General features: G+C 54.5%; 1 protein-coding gene across 8 annotated transcripts in view; it reads right to left on the reverse strand.

The window, feature by feature from the left end:
• Window positions 1–1,745: 1,745 nt before the first annotated feature.
• TEX264 (testis expressed 264, ER-phagy receptor) overlaps window positions 1,746–17,235 on the reverse strand; it is a 32,957-nt gene continuing 17,467 nt past the window's right edge. For all 8 annotated transcript variants that reach the window (XM_025987095.2, XM_025987070.2, XM_025987119.2 and 5 more), the window contains 2 exons: window positions 5,755–5,923; window positions 1,746–2,331 (listed from right to left, as the gene is read on the reverse strand). In XM_025987095.2, the coding sequence (XP_025842880.1) occupies window positions 2,039–2,331; window positions 5,755–5,923 (462 nt within the window). In that variant the 3' untranslated portion in view covers window positions 1,746–2,038. The remainder of the gene's footprint in view (window positions 2,332–5,754; window positions 5,924–17,235) is intronic.

A 17,235-nucleotide genomic window follows, 5' to 3' on the forward strand; every position in this document is an offset into this window, starting at 1 on the left:
CTCTTGACTCTTCTTCCCTCCTGCAGCAGAATGGAGGACGCCCCTGGGTAGAAGGTGGTGGAAAAACTGCAGCAACCAATTGTGCTGAAGGGTTTGGGGAGGGGGCCTGCACTCAAGTTTAGCCTCAGAGCCTGCATGCACACCAGGTGCTAAGGCAAAGAACATCCCTACATATGCTCCCCTGGTGCTGCCCTTTCTTCCACAGGTGTCAGTAGAAGCAAAGCTAGCTTAGACACATGCTAATGAGCACATGCCAAGCCCAGGTCCCTCTGGCACATACATCTACATGTGTGTGTGGCAGTTAGGGGGCAGGAGTGTCACCAAGGAAGGACAGGCTTTTGCCCTGGACGCAAAACCCGGATGCCCCACTGTGCTGGGAAAAGCTCAGCTGTGAAACAGACAAACACATCAAACCCAAACAAACCCAAACTCCACTATTAATGGGAGGTGAGGTGACAGCAGGATGAGGGTTCAGAGTTGTCAGACAAGGCTGGAGAGACAGATACACTGTCTTCCAGCTCTGGCTGCTCTCATCATCTCTGGCTGGTTCAAAGCAACTGCTGCCTGGGGGAGGTGAGCGATGAGCTGAGCCATTGGAGCAGTGGGGTTGATAGCAGCAGGGTGCTGAGGTGAGAGGAGCTGCACAGCAATCCCAGCCCACTCACTAAGATAGCCTCACAAAAGACCTAGGGCTTTAAATACAGCATCAGTCCCAGAGGCCCATTACACGGCCCGCAGCAAGCAGGCTACACAGTGCTGCTGCAGCACGTGGACAGGCAGTTATGCACCCGGCTACGCAGCCACCACTCCCAGCTGTGCCCACAAAGACATATACCCAGTCTTATAGAGCTGTACATATGGACACGACCACAGAGAAGTACACACAACCACACACACAGCTTTACACGTAGACACATAACTGTATTCATGGATATACATGTGGACATGTCTACACATATACAGATAAACTCATAGACATAGCTGTACTGACCTATAGCTTTACACATGAACACACAGTACAGCTGTACACAGACACAGAACTACACATGGAGAGCTGTATATGGACAAAGCCCCCAAAATTATGCTTCTAGCTGGTCTCACACCCCTATTAGTACCTCCACACAGTTAAGACACATAAAGGAGAGCATCGTGTGAATATAATAACCACATAGCCATCCACACAAACACAGCCATACCCAGCCACAATCACATCCTGATGCCTGCTTGAGTACAGCTTCACGCAGGGCTACCACAAGCAGACCCATCCACGGTTACACACATAGAACCAAAGATGTGTGTATGTATGTGCTTCTGCAGGTACATAGTCACTGACAGGCACAGCAGGGATATCCTCACCTGCTGAGCAGATACCAGCATGAGCACAGGTACACTCGAGCCACAGACACAAAGGCATCCCTTGGAAGTAGAGGCTGTGAGTTCCCCACTCCCGAGCCCTGAAGGATACCCTATGCTTGGCTCTTACACTCCTTGACCTGCTCTGCCTGTTCCCCGGCAACCTGGGGGAGCCTCTGGGACAGATTCAATGGAGGAGCAGCTGTCAACTGGGGCCACAAAGCAGGGAGTGGAGAGCCTTCAATATTCCTTTCCTCCTCTCACCCTACAGTACCTTGCCACATTTCCTCCTCTCCTCAGCCTGGGGGGGTACTCCTGCCCACTCCCAGCCTGTCTGCACAGGGCTCCTCAAGGTGAAACACACACACACAAAAGCACAGCCCAAATCCAGATGAAACAGGAAAATCATTTGCTTTATTCTGGGTCCTGGAAGCTCCAATGTGAATCTGAAAAAACATGTCAGAAGGGCGGTAGCCCCGGGGTCTGGGTGCAGAATATAGTCCCTGGCTTCTTTGGCCCTGGAAGCCGAGAGGGTGGTGAGAAGGCTTGGCTAGAGCCCGGGGCAGTGGAAGTCAGGTCCCCCTGAAACCCCTGGCCCCAGCTTGGGCCTGAGAGGTGAAAAAGAGGGCTGGAGAGTCTGCTCAGTTCCTCAGCAAATGTACCCCAGAAGGGTACAGGCCTAGGGTTACTCCTCACCCTTTTCAGGAGTACTAGGTTCCCGGGGCCATTTGGTAGCCCCCAGGGGCTCAACCTCAGGGCTCAGCCTTGGCTCCCCCAGGGGTCCCTCGCCTTCCAGGTCCAACTCTTCAAAGGATGAGCCACTGGCGCCTGACTCGCTATAGCTGTGCTCACTGCGGGTATCACCGTCGTCCCAGCCACGGCTGCTCACTCCAGGGGACAGTGTGGCAGCTGAAGTCTCCCGGCTGCCAGGACCCACCTCCAGGCTTACAGAACTTGTGTCACTCGTCGTGTCAGCTCCTGTGCCAGGAAGAGGGAGCACACGTTAGCTAGGACAGGGAGAGGACAGACGCCCTGCCATTTGCTTAGGAACCGGCATACACAGTGTGCTCATGAATAATAAAGTAGGCCCTAGCTCAGGAGGCTCATTCCAGCTGCCCTCTGCCCTCACCAGAGCTGCACTGACAGGGCAACGAGAGGGAGGGAGAGGGAAAGAAAGAGAGAGAGCACAGGCAGACAGCCTGCTATGCACTCCTCTCCCTTCCCCTGAATTAGCCTTATAACTCCCTGTGCTCTCACAAAGCCTGCTGTCCCCCTCCCCCCCCAACAGTCCATTAAGGACCACTCAGCCCTGAGGTGAGGATCTGAGGATAGAACAAAGAGACTCAAGCTAATGTCCCCTTCTCCACATCCCATTTCAGGCTTGGAGAGAGGTTTGTCCAAGGCCAGCTATAGATAGTACCCATAAGGCATGAGGACAGGAGAATGGACCAGGAGGCCTACTCTCTTGTCCCCTCCCCCATGCAGGGCTCCCCAAGGAGCAGCTATATCTAGGAAGGCAGCTGGCCTCAGCCTCTTGCCCCGGTTAAGTCCTGATGTGAGAAGGCAGCAAGGGTAGGGAGAAGTGGGATAGAGAAGTCCTGAGAAACCAGTTCCAAGGAAGGAGTGTACTAGGATAAAGCTTTTTAAAGGCTTTCTTCCCCTATGCCTGGGTCACCCCAGAGGAACCCTTAATTATCCCCAACCATTACTGGTGGTTCATGCACCACAAAGCAGCAGAAGGGGACCATGAGAGCACTATTCTGGCAGCTGGAGAACCCTGAGACAGGGCTGAGGGTCCAGATCCCTCCCAGTCTGTTCCTCCCACCCCTAACACGTCCTCCAGGCAAGGAGACACTTCATCTGCCCTGTTCAGGAGCAACCCCTTAATCCCTTAATTTATCTCCCCAGATCAGAGGCACTGACAACAGTTGGTGAGGGGCAAGGAGGAACAAAGAGCCCAGGCCCGCTGTGTAGGAATCCAGATTGAAAGAAGGCTGATATGCCTCCCTTCTGTGTTATCCGGAGAGAGGCAGCTGTCAAACATCACAGAGGTGAGGGGTGGGCCAACTTCCCCAGATCTTGTCTCCATGGTGATGGAGCCCAGAGCCAGGAGCAGCTGGGGACTGTCTGTTTGGCATTTGGACTTGGCCTGCAACTTTCACTGAGCCTCAGATGGGGACTAAAGTAAGGGTGGGGGGATTTGAGGCCTGCTCCTCCTGTTCCCTTGGCTCCAAGAAGATGCCCCTTGGGCCTATTGGCAGAGATGAGGTGGGCTCTGGAAGTGCCAGGCTACTGGCCTAGGGCCCTCTTCTTGCTGGGGCCCCAGTCATGGCATCCAGAATACAGGCAGCCAAAAGTGAGCCTGGGCTATACCTTCAGTTATGAGTGGTTGCCTTCTAACTCTGGGGCAGGACTCCAGCTCTTTATTCCCTCTTTAAATGACAATCAATGCCCCGAGTGCTACAGGCCTGAAAGGAGCAAATGAAATGGGGCTCCCAGGCCCCATTAAACTGTCATGTTCCACCAGCCCACCTATCCAATGGCTCTCTTGGGACCCAGGATGGGAACCTGCCTGCTTGCCAGGAGGCTGACTCCTCCCTCTCCCAGCTTCTAGGATAGGAATGATCAGAAGAAGGAGTCCAGGGATGCCCCTTCAGGCTAGGGCCCAGTATGCTAAGATGAGGACAAGCCCTGGAGACATGTGGACACTTCTGGCAAATGACTCCAAGGCAAGAAAAGTGGCATCCCTCCAGCCCTACCAAGGTCTGCACCAGAGGAAGTTCCAAAGTCTTGGGCCTGTGTCCCAGGGCAGAAAAGGCCAGGCAAAGAAGGGTAGCACCTATGTCTCCAGGGCAGCTAGGGCAGGGAATGAAGCTGCCATCTTCACCCCAGTCCCTCCCTCCTCCACTGCCCACAGCCAGTGCAAGGAGATCAAATATTCATTGCCTCTCTGGAGCTAAATAATACATCAATGTAATAACAGGCATAAGGCAGCTAATCACCCCCTTTCACCTCCTAGCCCAAGTGGGGGCCCCAGTGGGGAGGCAGGCAGGGGCAGGCCAAGCCTTGGGCAGCCAGGCGCCCAGCATACATTGCTGTGCAAATGGCATGCACCTGGCAGGCACATACTCAGAGTCTGCCCTGAGTGTCAGGGCAGACCCTGTCAGAGGTAGGCAGACCCCTCGGCACTCCCACCAAGGAGTGGGCGGGCAGGCTAGTGCGGAAGACAGGCCAAGGCGCTGGGGGCGTGGGAGCCACACTGTAGCCAGCTGTAGCCGGTGCCAAGCAGTCCTTCAACACCCCTGGCAGGCAGTGTTTGGGAGAGAAGCTGGGTGGGTGGGCCAAGCACGGGGATGTAGGCAGCAGAGGGAGGTTGAAGGAAGGTCAAGACATCCCCCTTCTTGCCCTGGGGACTGCCTGGGCCTGCTGACCTTGTGCCATGTCTTGTGCTCACAGTAGGGGCACTGGAGAATGTCTGCCGGGCACTACCAGGCGGGTGGGAGCAGTGCCCCACGGAGGTAATTAAACAGCAGATGAAGTTAACTGTGTTGGACATGGCCTCTAGGGAGTGAAGACTGCCTGCCTCTCAGTACCCCCACCCGCCACCACAACATACGCCTCTCTAGGGTGACCTTGGCTATTGAAGATTGGCTGGACAGAGGAAGTCTCCTAAAGAAGGAGGGATAGCTGCTCTCCTCCCCACTGTCCACTGGGGGGAGTGTACCACTCCCACAGGTCATGGACCTCCACAGTTCAAGGCTCCAGCAGCATGGACTAGGGCCCCCCTGCTCCTGGGGAAAGGCTAGGGTCACAAGAGATGATGGCAGGGAGGTGGGTTGAGAGCAGACAAATTACCAGCTGGCCTAGAATGGAGTTTGAAGGCTGGCTCTGGTGGAAGGGGCAGGGCACTTATCTCCTGGCCCCCCTCTGCAGGCTTTCTGATTGTTCTTCCGCATGGAGAAAGTAGCTGCCTCTGGGTGGGGCTCCGTACTGGAAACACCCTATTCTCCTCTTTACCTTCCAGATCAGTGCCAATCTTATTTCCTGATGAGCTCCACCCAAGTGATGCCTTTCCTGAACAGCCTCATTCTCCTCCCATGAGCATCCAGCTGTCTGTGATCTCTGTTTCCAGGGTACTCCCCGTTGCATCTGGAGGGAATTCGGGCAGGGTCTTTGTATCTGTACTGCCAGGGCTAACACACATGAATCCAAATCCAGATGGATCCACATATCTAGAAATATGCAATTCTGCATGTGGGTCCTGGGGTAGGCAGGTCTCCTTCCACCTCTGCCAAGTTTAGCCTGGAACACTCACAGTGCCAGCCCAGGCAAGAAGAAGTCTCCTCAACCATGCCCCACAAGTCCAGGGATAGGCTTCACACAGGGCCCCACCCTCCATACCTGTGCCATCCATCTGGGTGTCACTGGCCTCCGCAGGCCCCCGGCTTTTCCGCTCTGTCTCCTTCACCTCAGGCACATAGAAGTCTCCCTGCCGTGCCAGTGGACACATGAAATAGATCTGGTCTTGCTGGTAGATCTCCAGCCGAGGGTGGGCACACAGCTTCCGCTCCTTGTCAGAAAGTGGCAGAAGGTGGAATGAGCCCTACAGGGCTTCTGACCCACTTGTCTCTGAGAGGCCCTAGGAACTATCTATTGTTCACTTCCTCCCAGAGGGCTGGCTCTGCCTTTTGCCTCAATCTCCCCCAAGTACCAAACCCCTGTTGAGGGAGGGACACCAGGACAGGGCCCTAGACTCCAGGAGGCAGTGATCTAAAGGACCAGGGGGTCCTTGGGACAATACGCTGGGACAGGTGCTAGAAGAATCCAGGGGCCTGGCACCCTAAGCCAACCTACTTGTATGTCTGTGACCAAAAGCTGTTCCAGAAAGCACTAGCCTCAAGCCATGATGCTTAGCATCCCAGACTACCCCAGGGACAGGGACCCCATGAACTCTGGCCCCAGGCACCCAAGCCAAGCCACGTTCTAACTTCCCATCCCAGGATCCCCTGACCCTGACCTCTTTCCCACCCTGGACAATGCTGACTGACCCAGAGCTCTCAGGAAAGGCCAGGGTCCCTGACCCTTAGGCTTTCAGCTCCTGCTCTTGCAGGCATGTTACCAACAAACCCTGGACAGGGGCTCCAGGCCAGCAGAACCCCTCTTCCACTTCCATTCCCTACGGGTTTGGGTCTATGCCAACCTCTGGGATTATCAGATGTGGTTGGTTCCCACCCCTTCTAGCACCTGTCCAGAGTTTCAGCCAAGGGGAAAGAGGCAGACCCTACACTTAGAGGCATAGACAGGACAAGTAGAACTACCACTGAACATTATCCTGACTCTCCAGTATGCCAAAGTAGCAGCTTATAGGGCCCCAAGCTCTGAGACAGGCACACTACTCCCCTCTGCCCAGATGCAGAGCCCAAAGCTCCCCTCCCCCAGTGTGTATGGAACGGAGCTCAGACGCATGCTAGAGCTGCACTGAGGCAGGCAGGGATGATCAGAACAGAGGTCAAGAGCGCACTGCTCCCCAGCCTGTCCCCCTTTCCTGCCATGGAGTGCAATTACCCACTGAGATGACTGTGAGGCCCCGGCCCTGTCACTGCTCACCCGCCAACCTTCACAACACGACTATTTATAGCACCCGCCTGGCTCTCACCACGAGCTCTGAAATGAGCCTTCCACTTAGCGGTAATGAAAGACTTATTGCCTGGTAGGGAGAAGCCACTCTAGGGCTCCACTTGTCCGCCTGCCTGGCCAATATTAGGGTTGAGGAACCCCTTCCAACTAAAGTAGTGAAAAGGGCTAAAAAAAATGAACCCCGCCCCTGCCTCCAGGGAAAGAGAAGAAGAAAGGTGGGCCCATAAGATTTATCAGCCAGCAGCCAGTGGGAGGATGTCCAGCAGCCAGTGGGATGGCAGGGTATGCCTAGGAGCCCACAGGGGAGATGGATGGTCTGGCCAAAGTCTAGCTACAGCTCAGCTAGCCTGACAACATGGGTAACCCAAGCACGGTCCTGCACATTAAGTCTCCATGTGCTCAAACACAGAGAGGAATACCCCAGCCCTGACACCGCAGGGTCAGTGAAGAAGTCATTACTTTTAATAGTTTTGAGTCCAGTATTTTTTTGCCAACCTGACTGCTCTTTGTGCCACCTCATGAGTCCATGGGTCCAGCTCCTCCCATCTCTGCACACACTGATGGCTGCCTCTGCTTCTCCAACTGCCCACATACTTACCCAGCCCTGGTCCTCAGAAGGCTGAACAAGGAAGCCATGGAAGCAGGAGCTACCAGGCTCTGGGGCTACCCTACTGCCAGCACTTGGGAATGAGCATCTGCCAAACCTGAGCCCCATGCAGTGAACTGAGAAATGTTGCCAAGCCCAGGGTCAGAGGACTCCCTAAAGAAGGTCTAGGTCCTTCCCTGATAGCTAGAGGGAAGAAAAAGGCCACTGAGTGCAATCAGGGCATTCAAAAGGTCCAGAGGAAATCTGCTAAGTGGTCATCAACCTGGTAGCCCATCCCTCAAGGACTGTAGACATTTGGTTTTGAAGGATGCTCCCAGGAACCACAACCTGTGACTACCAAGAAATTCCAGGGACAATGGAACCCCACCTCAACCCTGGTCAACATTCAAGCCAGGCAGTAACAGGGATGATAAGAGGGAGTAGTCCTTTTTATCACTCTCCCTTCTAGACTGGGCATCAGGGTGGGCAGTACCAGGCAGCCACCATTACCACCTGCTCTGCCAGCCCCCTCATTGGCAGGCGGGAGGCAGCTCTGCGGCTGCTCTGCGCATCTGCCTCCTCCGGAGAGCCCGGCTCTGAAGTTGCCTGGCTGTGGACAGCCCCGTTGCCATGGAAACTGCATCCTCCATCCTTGCCGTCGCCTTCATCTCAAAGCCATCGGGGAGAACAGAGGAACAGGGGAGACAGAGGAGAGAGAGAAAACTGGCCTGGCTACACAGCCCTTCCTTCCCTGCCTAGCTCTTCCTTCTTATAGCATCCCACACAGGGACTGCCAGCCGCCCAAGCCTGCCCTCAGGCCCCTGGAGGGGCAGCCTCCCACCCAAGCCCAGCCTGGTCCTACCCCTACCACCTGGGGGCCCCTGGAACTAATTAAAAATCTCATTGACGGCTTAGCCTCAAATCATTTTAACACATGCCAGGTCCTGCCAAAATTCAGACTCAGGAGAGGAGCAGGAAGAAGGCAAAGGTGCAAACTTCCAACTCAGGCCCATAGGCAAGAGAGGGAGTTTTTAGTTGTCTCCATGGCATCTCAAGACTCACTCTGCGTTCTGCCCCCAGAGCAATAATAAGCCCAATCAGGACTGGGGCAGGGGAGGAGGGACAGAACTAGCCATAAGCCCTGTCTCTAAGTGATCAAACAGAGGACAAGCCCTTTCCTTCCAAGCCAGGTATAGACTCTGAGGGAAGAAAGGGTAACCGTGGGCCAGCTCTCAGGTCCTCACTACACAGCAGGAGCTGTGGCCTGGGCCACATGTCAATGAGCTGATAAATATTGGAAAATCATTGGAGGAAGGCAAGACCAGCTGCTTCTCCCTCAGCTAGCCCCAGGGAGCCCTTGGAGAACAGACTGCCAAGGGCCAAGGACACCAAGTCAATGGCACACTGGGCTAGGACTGCTAAGGAAAGGGGCCTGGATGGACCTGATGTCCTTCCAGCCCTGGGAACACCCCTTCCCACAGCCCAGACAGCCAGAGGCCCCAGGAAGCATCACCAGGACAGGGGAGCCTGCTCTGGCCACTGAAGCTACTGGCCATCTGATGAAGCCACAACCCAGAGCAACTCACTCCTATGCAGAATCAAGGGGACCACAAGGTTCTCTCCAAGGAAGGAGAGATTCAGACATCCACAATCCTCCTCACCTAATAGGAAGAAGTTGCCATGTTAAGGTGCCATCAGGAACTAGATCCAGCTAGAAACTGGATTCAGGAGTTCTAATCTCTCAGACATATATCTCCAAGGATTGCTTTCCACAGCAGAAATAAGAGAGGGACTCGGAATACTATTCACAATGCAGGGACTTCCAGACGGCCTCAGTCACCAGCACTTACCACTGCTGCACCGACATGGGCTGACCCCCTGCCAGGGGTGCTGGCAGACAAGGGAAGGAGCGGTGTACATAGGCTGCCATGGTGCCACTGCCTCAGCTACCTTGGGAACACACCCCACATTCTCTTCTCACTCTAGGCTGAGCTCATTCCTGGGTAGTGGGCATGAATTTAGCCCATGCAGCTCAGGGCTCCCAGAGACTTAGATGGCCAAGGTTGCCCCACAGCACCCACACTGCTTCCCCTGTGAGTTTATACTGCATCAGAAGAAGGGAGGAGGGGGAGAGAGAAGACCTGAACTCCTATTTGGGCACCAAACAACCCATGCCTTTGGCTAGGGGTGGGGAGGAGGTGTGGGGCAGAAAAGGTCAGGTCCAGGTGGAGACCGAGGGTGGATCCTACTCCCAGGCTGCCCAGAGGCTGGGTTTGCTCAGAGCTGGGTGGTCTCAAATCCCCAAAAGGATGAGGCAATGGGTACAGGCCAAGGATTGGGTCACACATCTCCCACCTCTACTTGAGCCCCAGAAAAAGTTCTGCTCTGTTGTTTCTACCCAATCACAACCCCATAACCTCCTACCTCACTGGCATGAGGGACCCTGGGCGTTCCTGCTCACCATGAGCTGCCCAATCCTTCCTTACATCCCTCCACTCCAGGCTGGACAGCTGGGCAGCTACACAGGCAGCAAACAGCTGTTGCATCCCACCCGAGGTGGTGGCGTCTCCTCACTGGGTGAAGTGAGGCATGTTCATTTTTAATTACACAGACACCAACGTGTACCCGCCTGCACACAGCACTCCCTGCAAGTGGGGGCTCAGACCCTGGAGGCCCCTTAGGCAACTGGTCTGCATCGCACGTGCAAAGTGATGGGGGAGGCACAGCAGGCGCTGTTGCAGCTAGAATGTGGCACATTGTTATTATTCTGCCCAAGAGCTTCCGTCAACTTCCCTCTCCCTGGCTGCCTCTCATCCTCACTGGGCCTCCCAACAGCCTCTGGCCCAGAACCTAAACCTTCTGTGGGGCAGGAGGTGACAGCAGGAGATAGCTCTGCAGGCCTTGCAGAGCCAGCAGGGAGAGCCTGCAGAAGGGTTGGTGAGCATCCTCCCCCTTGTAGCAAGAGGGCCCAAAGCTAGGAAAATGAAGGGCCAAGGAGACGAGGAGAGAGATGGGGCTGCCATGGAGGGAAGTGAGGAAGCAGAAGTGGCAGAGAGAGCTCAGGCAGGATCCCAGAGCCTGGCCATTGACAAATAGGTAGTTTCTCTCTGTGTCTCAATATCCTCAACTGTAAAATAAAGAGACTGAAACAGATGATCCTAAGAAAAGTGAGAACTGGAAAAGGTGAATAAAAACACCATCACTGAAAGATAATTATATACTTGAAAAACCCAAAAGGAATCAATGGGAGAAATTACCACAAATGTTAAGATTGCAAAATTAACAAAAAAGCATAGCCCAGTTTTCTGTGTGCCAGTCAGCCAGTTAGAAAATAAAATGAAGCAACAGATGAAGGCCCTCTTGGGGTTAGGTCTATCTGGGAGCCCCTCAAATGGCAGAGGAAGGGATGGCAGAGGAGCCAGGCCTGGGTGGGAGGCTGGGGAAGACTGCAAAAAGGGGAAGGTGTGAGGAAGAGCGGGGTGCAGAAGCAGGGTGCTGTGCCTGGCACCCCAGCCTGCTGTGCCTGCTGGTGCCACTGCCTCAAGACTTTTCATTTTCACCTCGGAGCTGACAGCTTGCCATGTAATTTACACCTCTGTTCATATTCCTGTGCACCCAGGCTCTGGCTTCCTGGGCAGCTTGAGAGGGGGCCTTGGCAGCCATCAGAGCAGGGTGGGCTGGGGCACTAAGGAGCAGGGGAGGGTGATTCCTTCTAAGTAGGCACAGGGGACCCCTGCTCTGAAGCACCCTAGTATGTATCTGGACCAGGAAGCCTAGCCTTTCCCTCGCTAGGGCCCACAGAGCCAATTTCCAACACCAGCTCAGTCCTACTCTGGCCTTCTTGGGCTCTCGTGGAACAGGACCAGGAGAGGGGAGTCTGAGGGTACTCAGGGAGACTATGGGAGGCTTGGGGGCTCAGCCCTGGGATACTCTACTCTCCTTTCCAAATCTGGGAGGGAAGTCACCGACTCCAGATGCTGTTGCTACCACCACAGGCTCACCCCTTTCCAAGATCCAGCCATTCTCTGCAGCATCTGTGCAGCCAAGGACCTTGAGCCCCATCCAGTTCACAGGCTGATGAAAATGCTACTGATTGATGATCCAGCAGCAGGAAGGCTGCTCAGTGCAGATGGAACCATGAAGGCTAGCACCTGGGAGCCAGAAGCATCAGGAAACGCCAGAGGGGAAGGACAGGTGGGCAAGCAAGGATGAAGAGGAGAGGGGGAAGGAGAGGAGGTAGGTGAGGAGAAGGCAGCCCTGAATTTCTCATCTCCAACTGGTATCTCTGACTTCTGTCTTCCATCTACCCCCAGGAAAGCCCTTCTCCCTAGAGCCTTAGGTTTCCCATCTATATAACCAGGCAGCTAATCTCCCCTTATACAAAGGCTCTGTTAAAGGACAAAGTGTTTCTGCTCGGGAGGGCAAGCCTCCTCAAAATCTCTCCCCCTTCTCCTCCCTCGTTGCTGGAATCCCAAGCTTTCTGGAGAAGAGCAATAGAATTCTTCCTTGGTAAATCCCATCTGCCTGGGGAATAAGGCTCCCTCTGAATTAGTGACAGCCCAACCCCACAGAACCATCCAGACAAGCCTCAGCCCCCAGGGTCCTGCAGGGCTGCCAAGCTACCACATTTGAGCTGGTATTTCAAGAGTGGTGGCTCCCACACCCGCCCCAGCAAAGGCTGGCTTTGTGCTTTCAGTTCTGAGGTAGGGGAGTGGGGAGAGGTGTAGCCAGAGAGACTGAGGAACAGGTTCCAGGGCCTAGGCCAGCAGTGGGGAGACCTGGCCTCCTATGGGTAGCCCCCCATACCTCAGCATCCACGGCAGCTCCCTAAGTGGAGAAGGGAACCCAAGCCCTGGTAAGGGAGGGGGGGAGGGGGCTTCTCTTGGCTTGAGGGTATCTGGGAGTAGAGTCATTCAGAGCTCAGTTCTGTGGCCTCCACCTCTCCCTCCTCAACTCCCTGTGCTGAAGTCCTATTCCAAAGCCCAGCCTAGACTAGAAGCAGTCATTTATCCACTCAGACACCATCAACGGTTCCCTAGAGCTTCATCTCCTGGGTCCAAACGCTTGCTCCTCCCTTGCACTCTAGCCACAATGTACATAAAAACCATGCTCAAATCAGTAACTCTGCCTGACCTGCCTTTTCACCTAAAGAATGCTACCCTTCCTTCAAGGCTGAGGGCAAATGCCACCACTTTCCAAAGGTTGCTTTGCCTTCCCTGGTGAATCCATCCTTCCTCTCCCTATCCCACTCTCCCTGGGCATGGCTAAATCCTATGTCTGGGAGAAATGGGGGAGAAAAGAATTCTGGGGGCCCATCACTCAGCCCCAGGTCTTGGTGCTGCTGAGAGTGCTCTTCTCCCTGAGCTGAGACAGGCCAATTAGCATTCGGCAGCACTGGCAAGTGAGCTGGCCCTGGAACACCAGTAAGGGAAGCCTGGGAATGGAGCCGTCTCTACCTCACTGAGGGTGAGGACATGAAGCCCAATAAGGCACCTGCAGCAGCTGCATCCTCTGCCCAAAGTGACTGCCAACGTCTCCCATAATGGGCACCTGCTGGGCAAATGGGCAGCCAGGTTCTCCCTGCCCTTTGCTTTTGGCTCCTCAAGCTAACTCCCAAACCAGCAGTTTTAGCCTTGACTCTGCCCGCCGGGCCTACAGACAAGGGCCAGTTAGATGTTGACCCAATGTGCTGCCATCCCAGGCCCACCATGGGGACCATCTCAAGTATATCCCAAGTTCATGACAGGTCTTGGGCCCAGTGTTACTCATGGATGGGGCAAAGTGGCAGAAAGCACATAGCCATCAGAATGATCCTCAGCCCAGGGCACCCAGTCTGGACTCAGCCACTGCTTCATCCATTGACCCTGCGTAACCTCCCCTCCTCAGCCCTCAAGTCTCCCCATTTGTAAAATGATGGGAATGTTGGCTTTGATTATGACCCTATGATTGCCTCCTAGTTGCTTCCCCCATCCCCTAAATAATACCATATAAAAGGCTCAGTAAATAACTGCTGAGTAAGCAACTGAGCGGAAGGGCCGCCAGGTGGCCTCCCTTATGAAAAATAAAGTTCCAGACCCTTCCATGTTGTTCAGCACAGGTGATAGGCACATAAAGAGAGAGGACCCCAAATTTCATACCCCGCTGGGGCATCCTCACCTAGGTTCCCACTGCCAGGGCTATGTTGCTTCCCACTGGTGTTCTAGCCCCAGAATGGACTCAAATTCCCCAATTCCCTGCACTGACTCCCTCAAAGCTCCCCAGGTAGGTTAAGGGGAAACACAGAAGATTCTGAGCCACTGGACAGGACCCTAGGCTCTGACCATGCTGCCTCTCAAGAAGAAGCAACAGACTCCCACAGCTCAATAGGCTGACTCACTCCCACAGGCACCTTGCTGAGGCCACTACTCCTTAGGGCCAGCTGGCTGCCCTAGGACAACACCATCTGATCCACCACTCAAGAGTTCAGTCACTACCACCCCAGGGAGAACTGCTGGGCTCCCCTCAGGTCCAACTCCCAGCCAGTCATGCTCCCCAGAAACAACTGCCTCTTCTGGCAGCCCTGTCCCTGCCTACACACAGGACAAGCCCTGGTGTCTCCCAGATCCATTCACACTGCAGCTGCCACAGTGTCCTCAGGATCTGCAATGGACAAGCAGTAGGCCTGGGGTGAAGCAGGATATTGCCAAGCTGTGTACCTCTCTGAGGACTGAAGTTTCAAACCACTTAAATCTCAGATGCCCTCCTCCAAAGAAAAGATCACGAGGTCACCTGGTTCATTAAAACCCAGAGGCAGAGCTACTCCAGTTGAAGCAAGTAAGGGTCAAGTGCAACCCCCAAACCTGGCAGCCAAGCCATGGGGACACCTCAGCATAGCCATAGGCTCCTGCCCCAGAGAGGTCTGAAAACTATGGTCTGAGGTTCCTGCCCACTTTAAAACCCCTAGTATGACAACCCTGTCAACCCAGCTGTCCCAGAACTTTACCACCAAGACACCTCCCAACCAACCAGCTCACTATATCCACCCTACCCACCCTGTCCCCCAATTTCTCCACAATTCTATGGAGAAAGAGCCAATGTCTGACTCCCAAGGCCTGCCTGCACTTCCCAGCCAACCAGCTTCCACATGGACAATGCCCTGTGTCTTCCTAAACTCAGGAGAAGATAGCCAAACATCACAAGGACCCTCTCCCTGAAAACTCCTGGAAGGCAGGGACCCTGGGAAAGGGATTTATGAAGACTAAGGATCCTGTTGAGAGGAAGTCAGGCACAAGGGGGAATTGGATAAGCAGTCTAACACTCTCAGTGACCTCTCTGCCAACTGCTGAGTTCAGGGGCCTCTCACACACAAGGCATCCCCAGTCCTCTCACTTGGTCCTGGTCTGTCCAGGTGCCCAAGCCTTCCCTGGATACTCATTAAGACTGGTTTTATCCTGTGGTGAATTCTGGGGCCCTTGCTTTTTGCTCTGGATAGACACCTGGGCCCCAAATCAACTGTGGCCCTACAATTTGATGGAAGTTCAGTACCCTCCTGCAGCTGCCAGAAGACCCCCTCATTCCTGAAGCTCAGGGGGTGATCTCTTTCTGTCCAAGTAGGCCACCTCCTTGGACTCTGGTGGAGCAGCCTAACAAAGCTGGGGAACCTTCCACTATAAAATGATAGTCACATGGTACCCAGGCATCCCCTCGCACAGACGCTGTCCAGATTGCTCTGCCTGGGGCCCCCCAGTGGTTTATGTGAAGAAAGGCAGAGTTTTAGCCCTTACAGCTCAATTTGCCAGGCTACCAAGCTGAAGAGGGCTGGCCAGAGAGTCAGGGGCTGTCACATAGATCACAAAGCTGGAATCTACACATTCCACAGAAACCTGACAAATGACTCTCTTTGGGTTCCTCACAGAGACCCCTAGGACCTTTCTGTCCCATCAGGTCAATCCTACCCCAGTCTCAGGCACATCTGCAACTTCCAGGACAGCAGCTGCTCTCTACCTCCCTCACCCAAAGTTCTGAGACCACTCACTCCTGTCGCCCGTCCCAGCCTGCCAAGTCCTCCCTCCCATCCTTCTGGCAGCAGGGTTACTGGCCTCCCTTACCCCTCACGCCTCCTGAAACAGAAAGCCAATGGTTGCTGTCATTTTATTTGAAACACCTCCCCAGCAGACCTAGCCTCAGATCCAGAGAGAAAGCAGAGAGGTGGAGAAAAAGAAGGGTGCACATATGCGTACACACACACACACACACACACACACACACACACACACACATACAAAGGCAGCCAGCTGTCAGAGCTGGGAGAGCCCACAGTCTCATTATCAGCCTCCTTTCTCTGGTCCCAGGCCAGTGGGGAAGAGGGCAGCTGTGGGAGGGAGCTTTCTATTCTTTTCTCTCTGTTTCCCAGGCTAAGAGAGGCCCAGGGCCACTCCTCTATCCACTGCAGGCTGAGCCCCTTCCTCGTTCACATGGTACGCCCCCCAGAACGTAAGATCAGGCTAAACACAGGGGCAGAGGTGACCTCTGCCTCCAGAAACCATCAGAGCACCTTGGGCCATGTCTCCACTGTGGGAAGGCTGGCATCTCTCTCACTCTCCCAGCTGGTGGCCAAGCCACAGCAGCATGCCTCACAGACATCCCTGGAGAAGCCCCTTGCTCTCTCTTGTATCCTTGGCTTCCTTATCCAAGGCAGGAAAGAGAATGGTGGCCCCCTGCTCCAGGCCCCACCCCAGGAGAATCAAGCCCAGAACACAGCTGACAGGCTCCCACGGGAGGAGGAGGAAGGAGGAAGGGCTTTCATCAAAGAGGTGACGTCAAAACCAGGCAACTTGTGAAGCTGTCAGGGGCCGGGAAATTTGGACAAAGGTGTCTAAAAATAAACCCCTGAAGCCAGGAAAAGGCTTTGGTGGCTGAGTTGCTCGCCACCACACCACATGCTACACGTCCTGTTCTGAGGTCTGGAACCCAGAAAGTCTCTTCCCGGGGTGCACCTCCAATCCTGAGGTTAAGGATGGCATCTACAGGACTAGAGACACTGCCCAGCAGCCTTTCTTGGGTGAAATGGTTGAGGCCCCCTCAAGATGCATACTAAGCAGGCCTCAGGCACCAATGTCTGCGTTCCTGCCCTCATCACCAACCAGCTACCCCACCTCCTGCCTCACTCTGCCCAGAGTCTCCAGTCCAACTCACCCCCAGGCAAGCAGCTCCTCCTCAGAACACTTCTGGCTGCCACTAGCCAGCTCACAAAGAACTCCACCTCTATTCTCCCCTGCCCCTGCCCTACCACAGCAATAGCTGTCCTGTTTCTTCTCTTCCTGTCCTTGACCAAGAAGGCCACAGCTGGTGACCTATTTATACATTCCCCAGCCCTAACACCAGACTCCTTTCATCTCCTTAACCAACACCTGTCTCAGCTCCCATTTCCATCACCAAGGCCTTGTCCCTTCTTCTAGGCTGCTCTGGAAAACACCCATCAGGTTCCCTCAAATCTATCAAATTCAAATTCCTGCTTTCTTCCCCTGAACCTTGACCCCAGCCACACTAGCCATGCCCTCTGCACAGCCTCTGTTGCTAGGAGCTGCCCCCAGGGCATGTACTTTCCAAAAGCTCAGGTCCCTTAAGATAACCACCAGCCCAATCTTCTCTGAGGTCTAGATCGCACATAGCACTGGGGA

Source organism: Vulpes vulpes, chromosome 9, assembly GCF_048418805.1.
Source record: "Vulpes vulpes isolate BD-2025 chromosome 9, VulVul3, whole genome shotgun sequence".
In the NCBI taxonomy this organism is placed as follows: Eukaryota; Metazoa; Chordata; class Mammalia; order Carnivora; family Canidae; genus Vulpes; species Vulpes vulpes.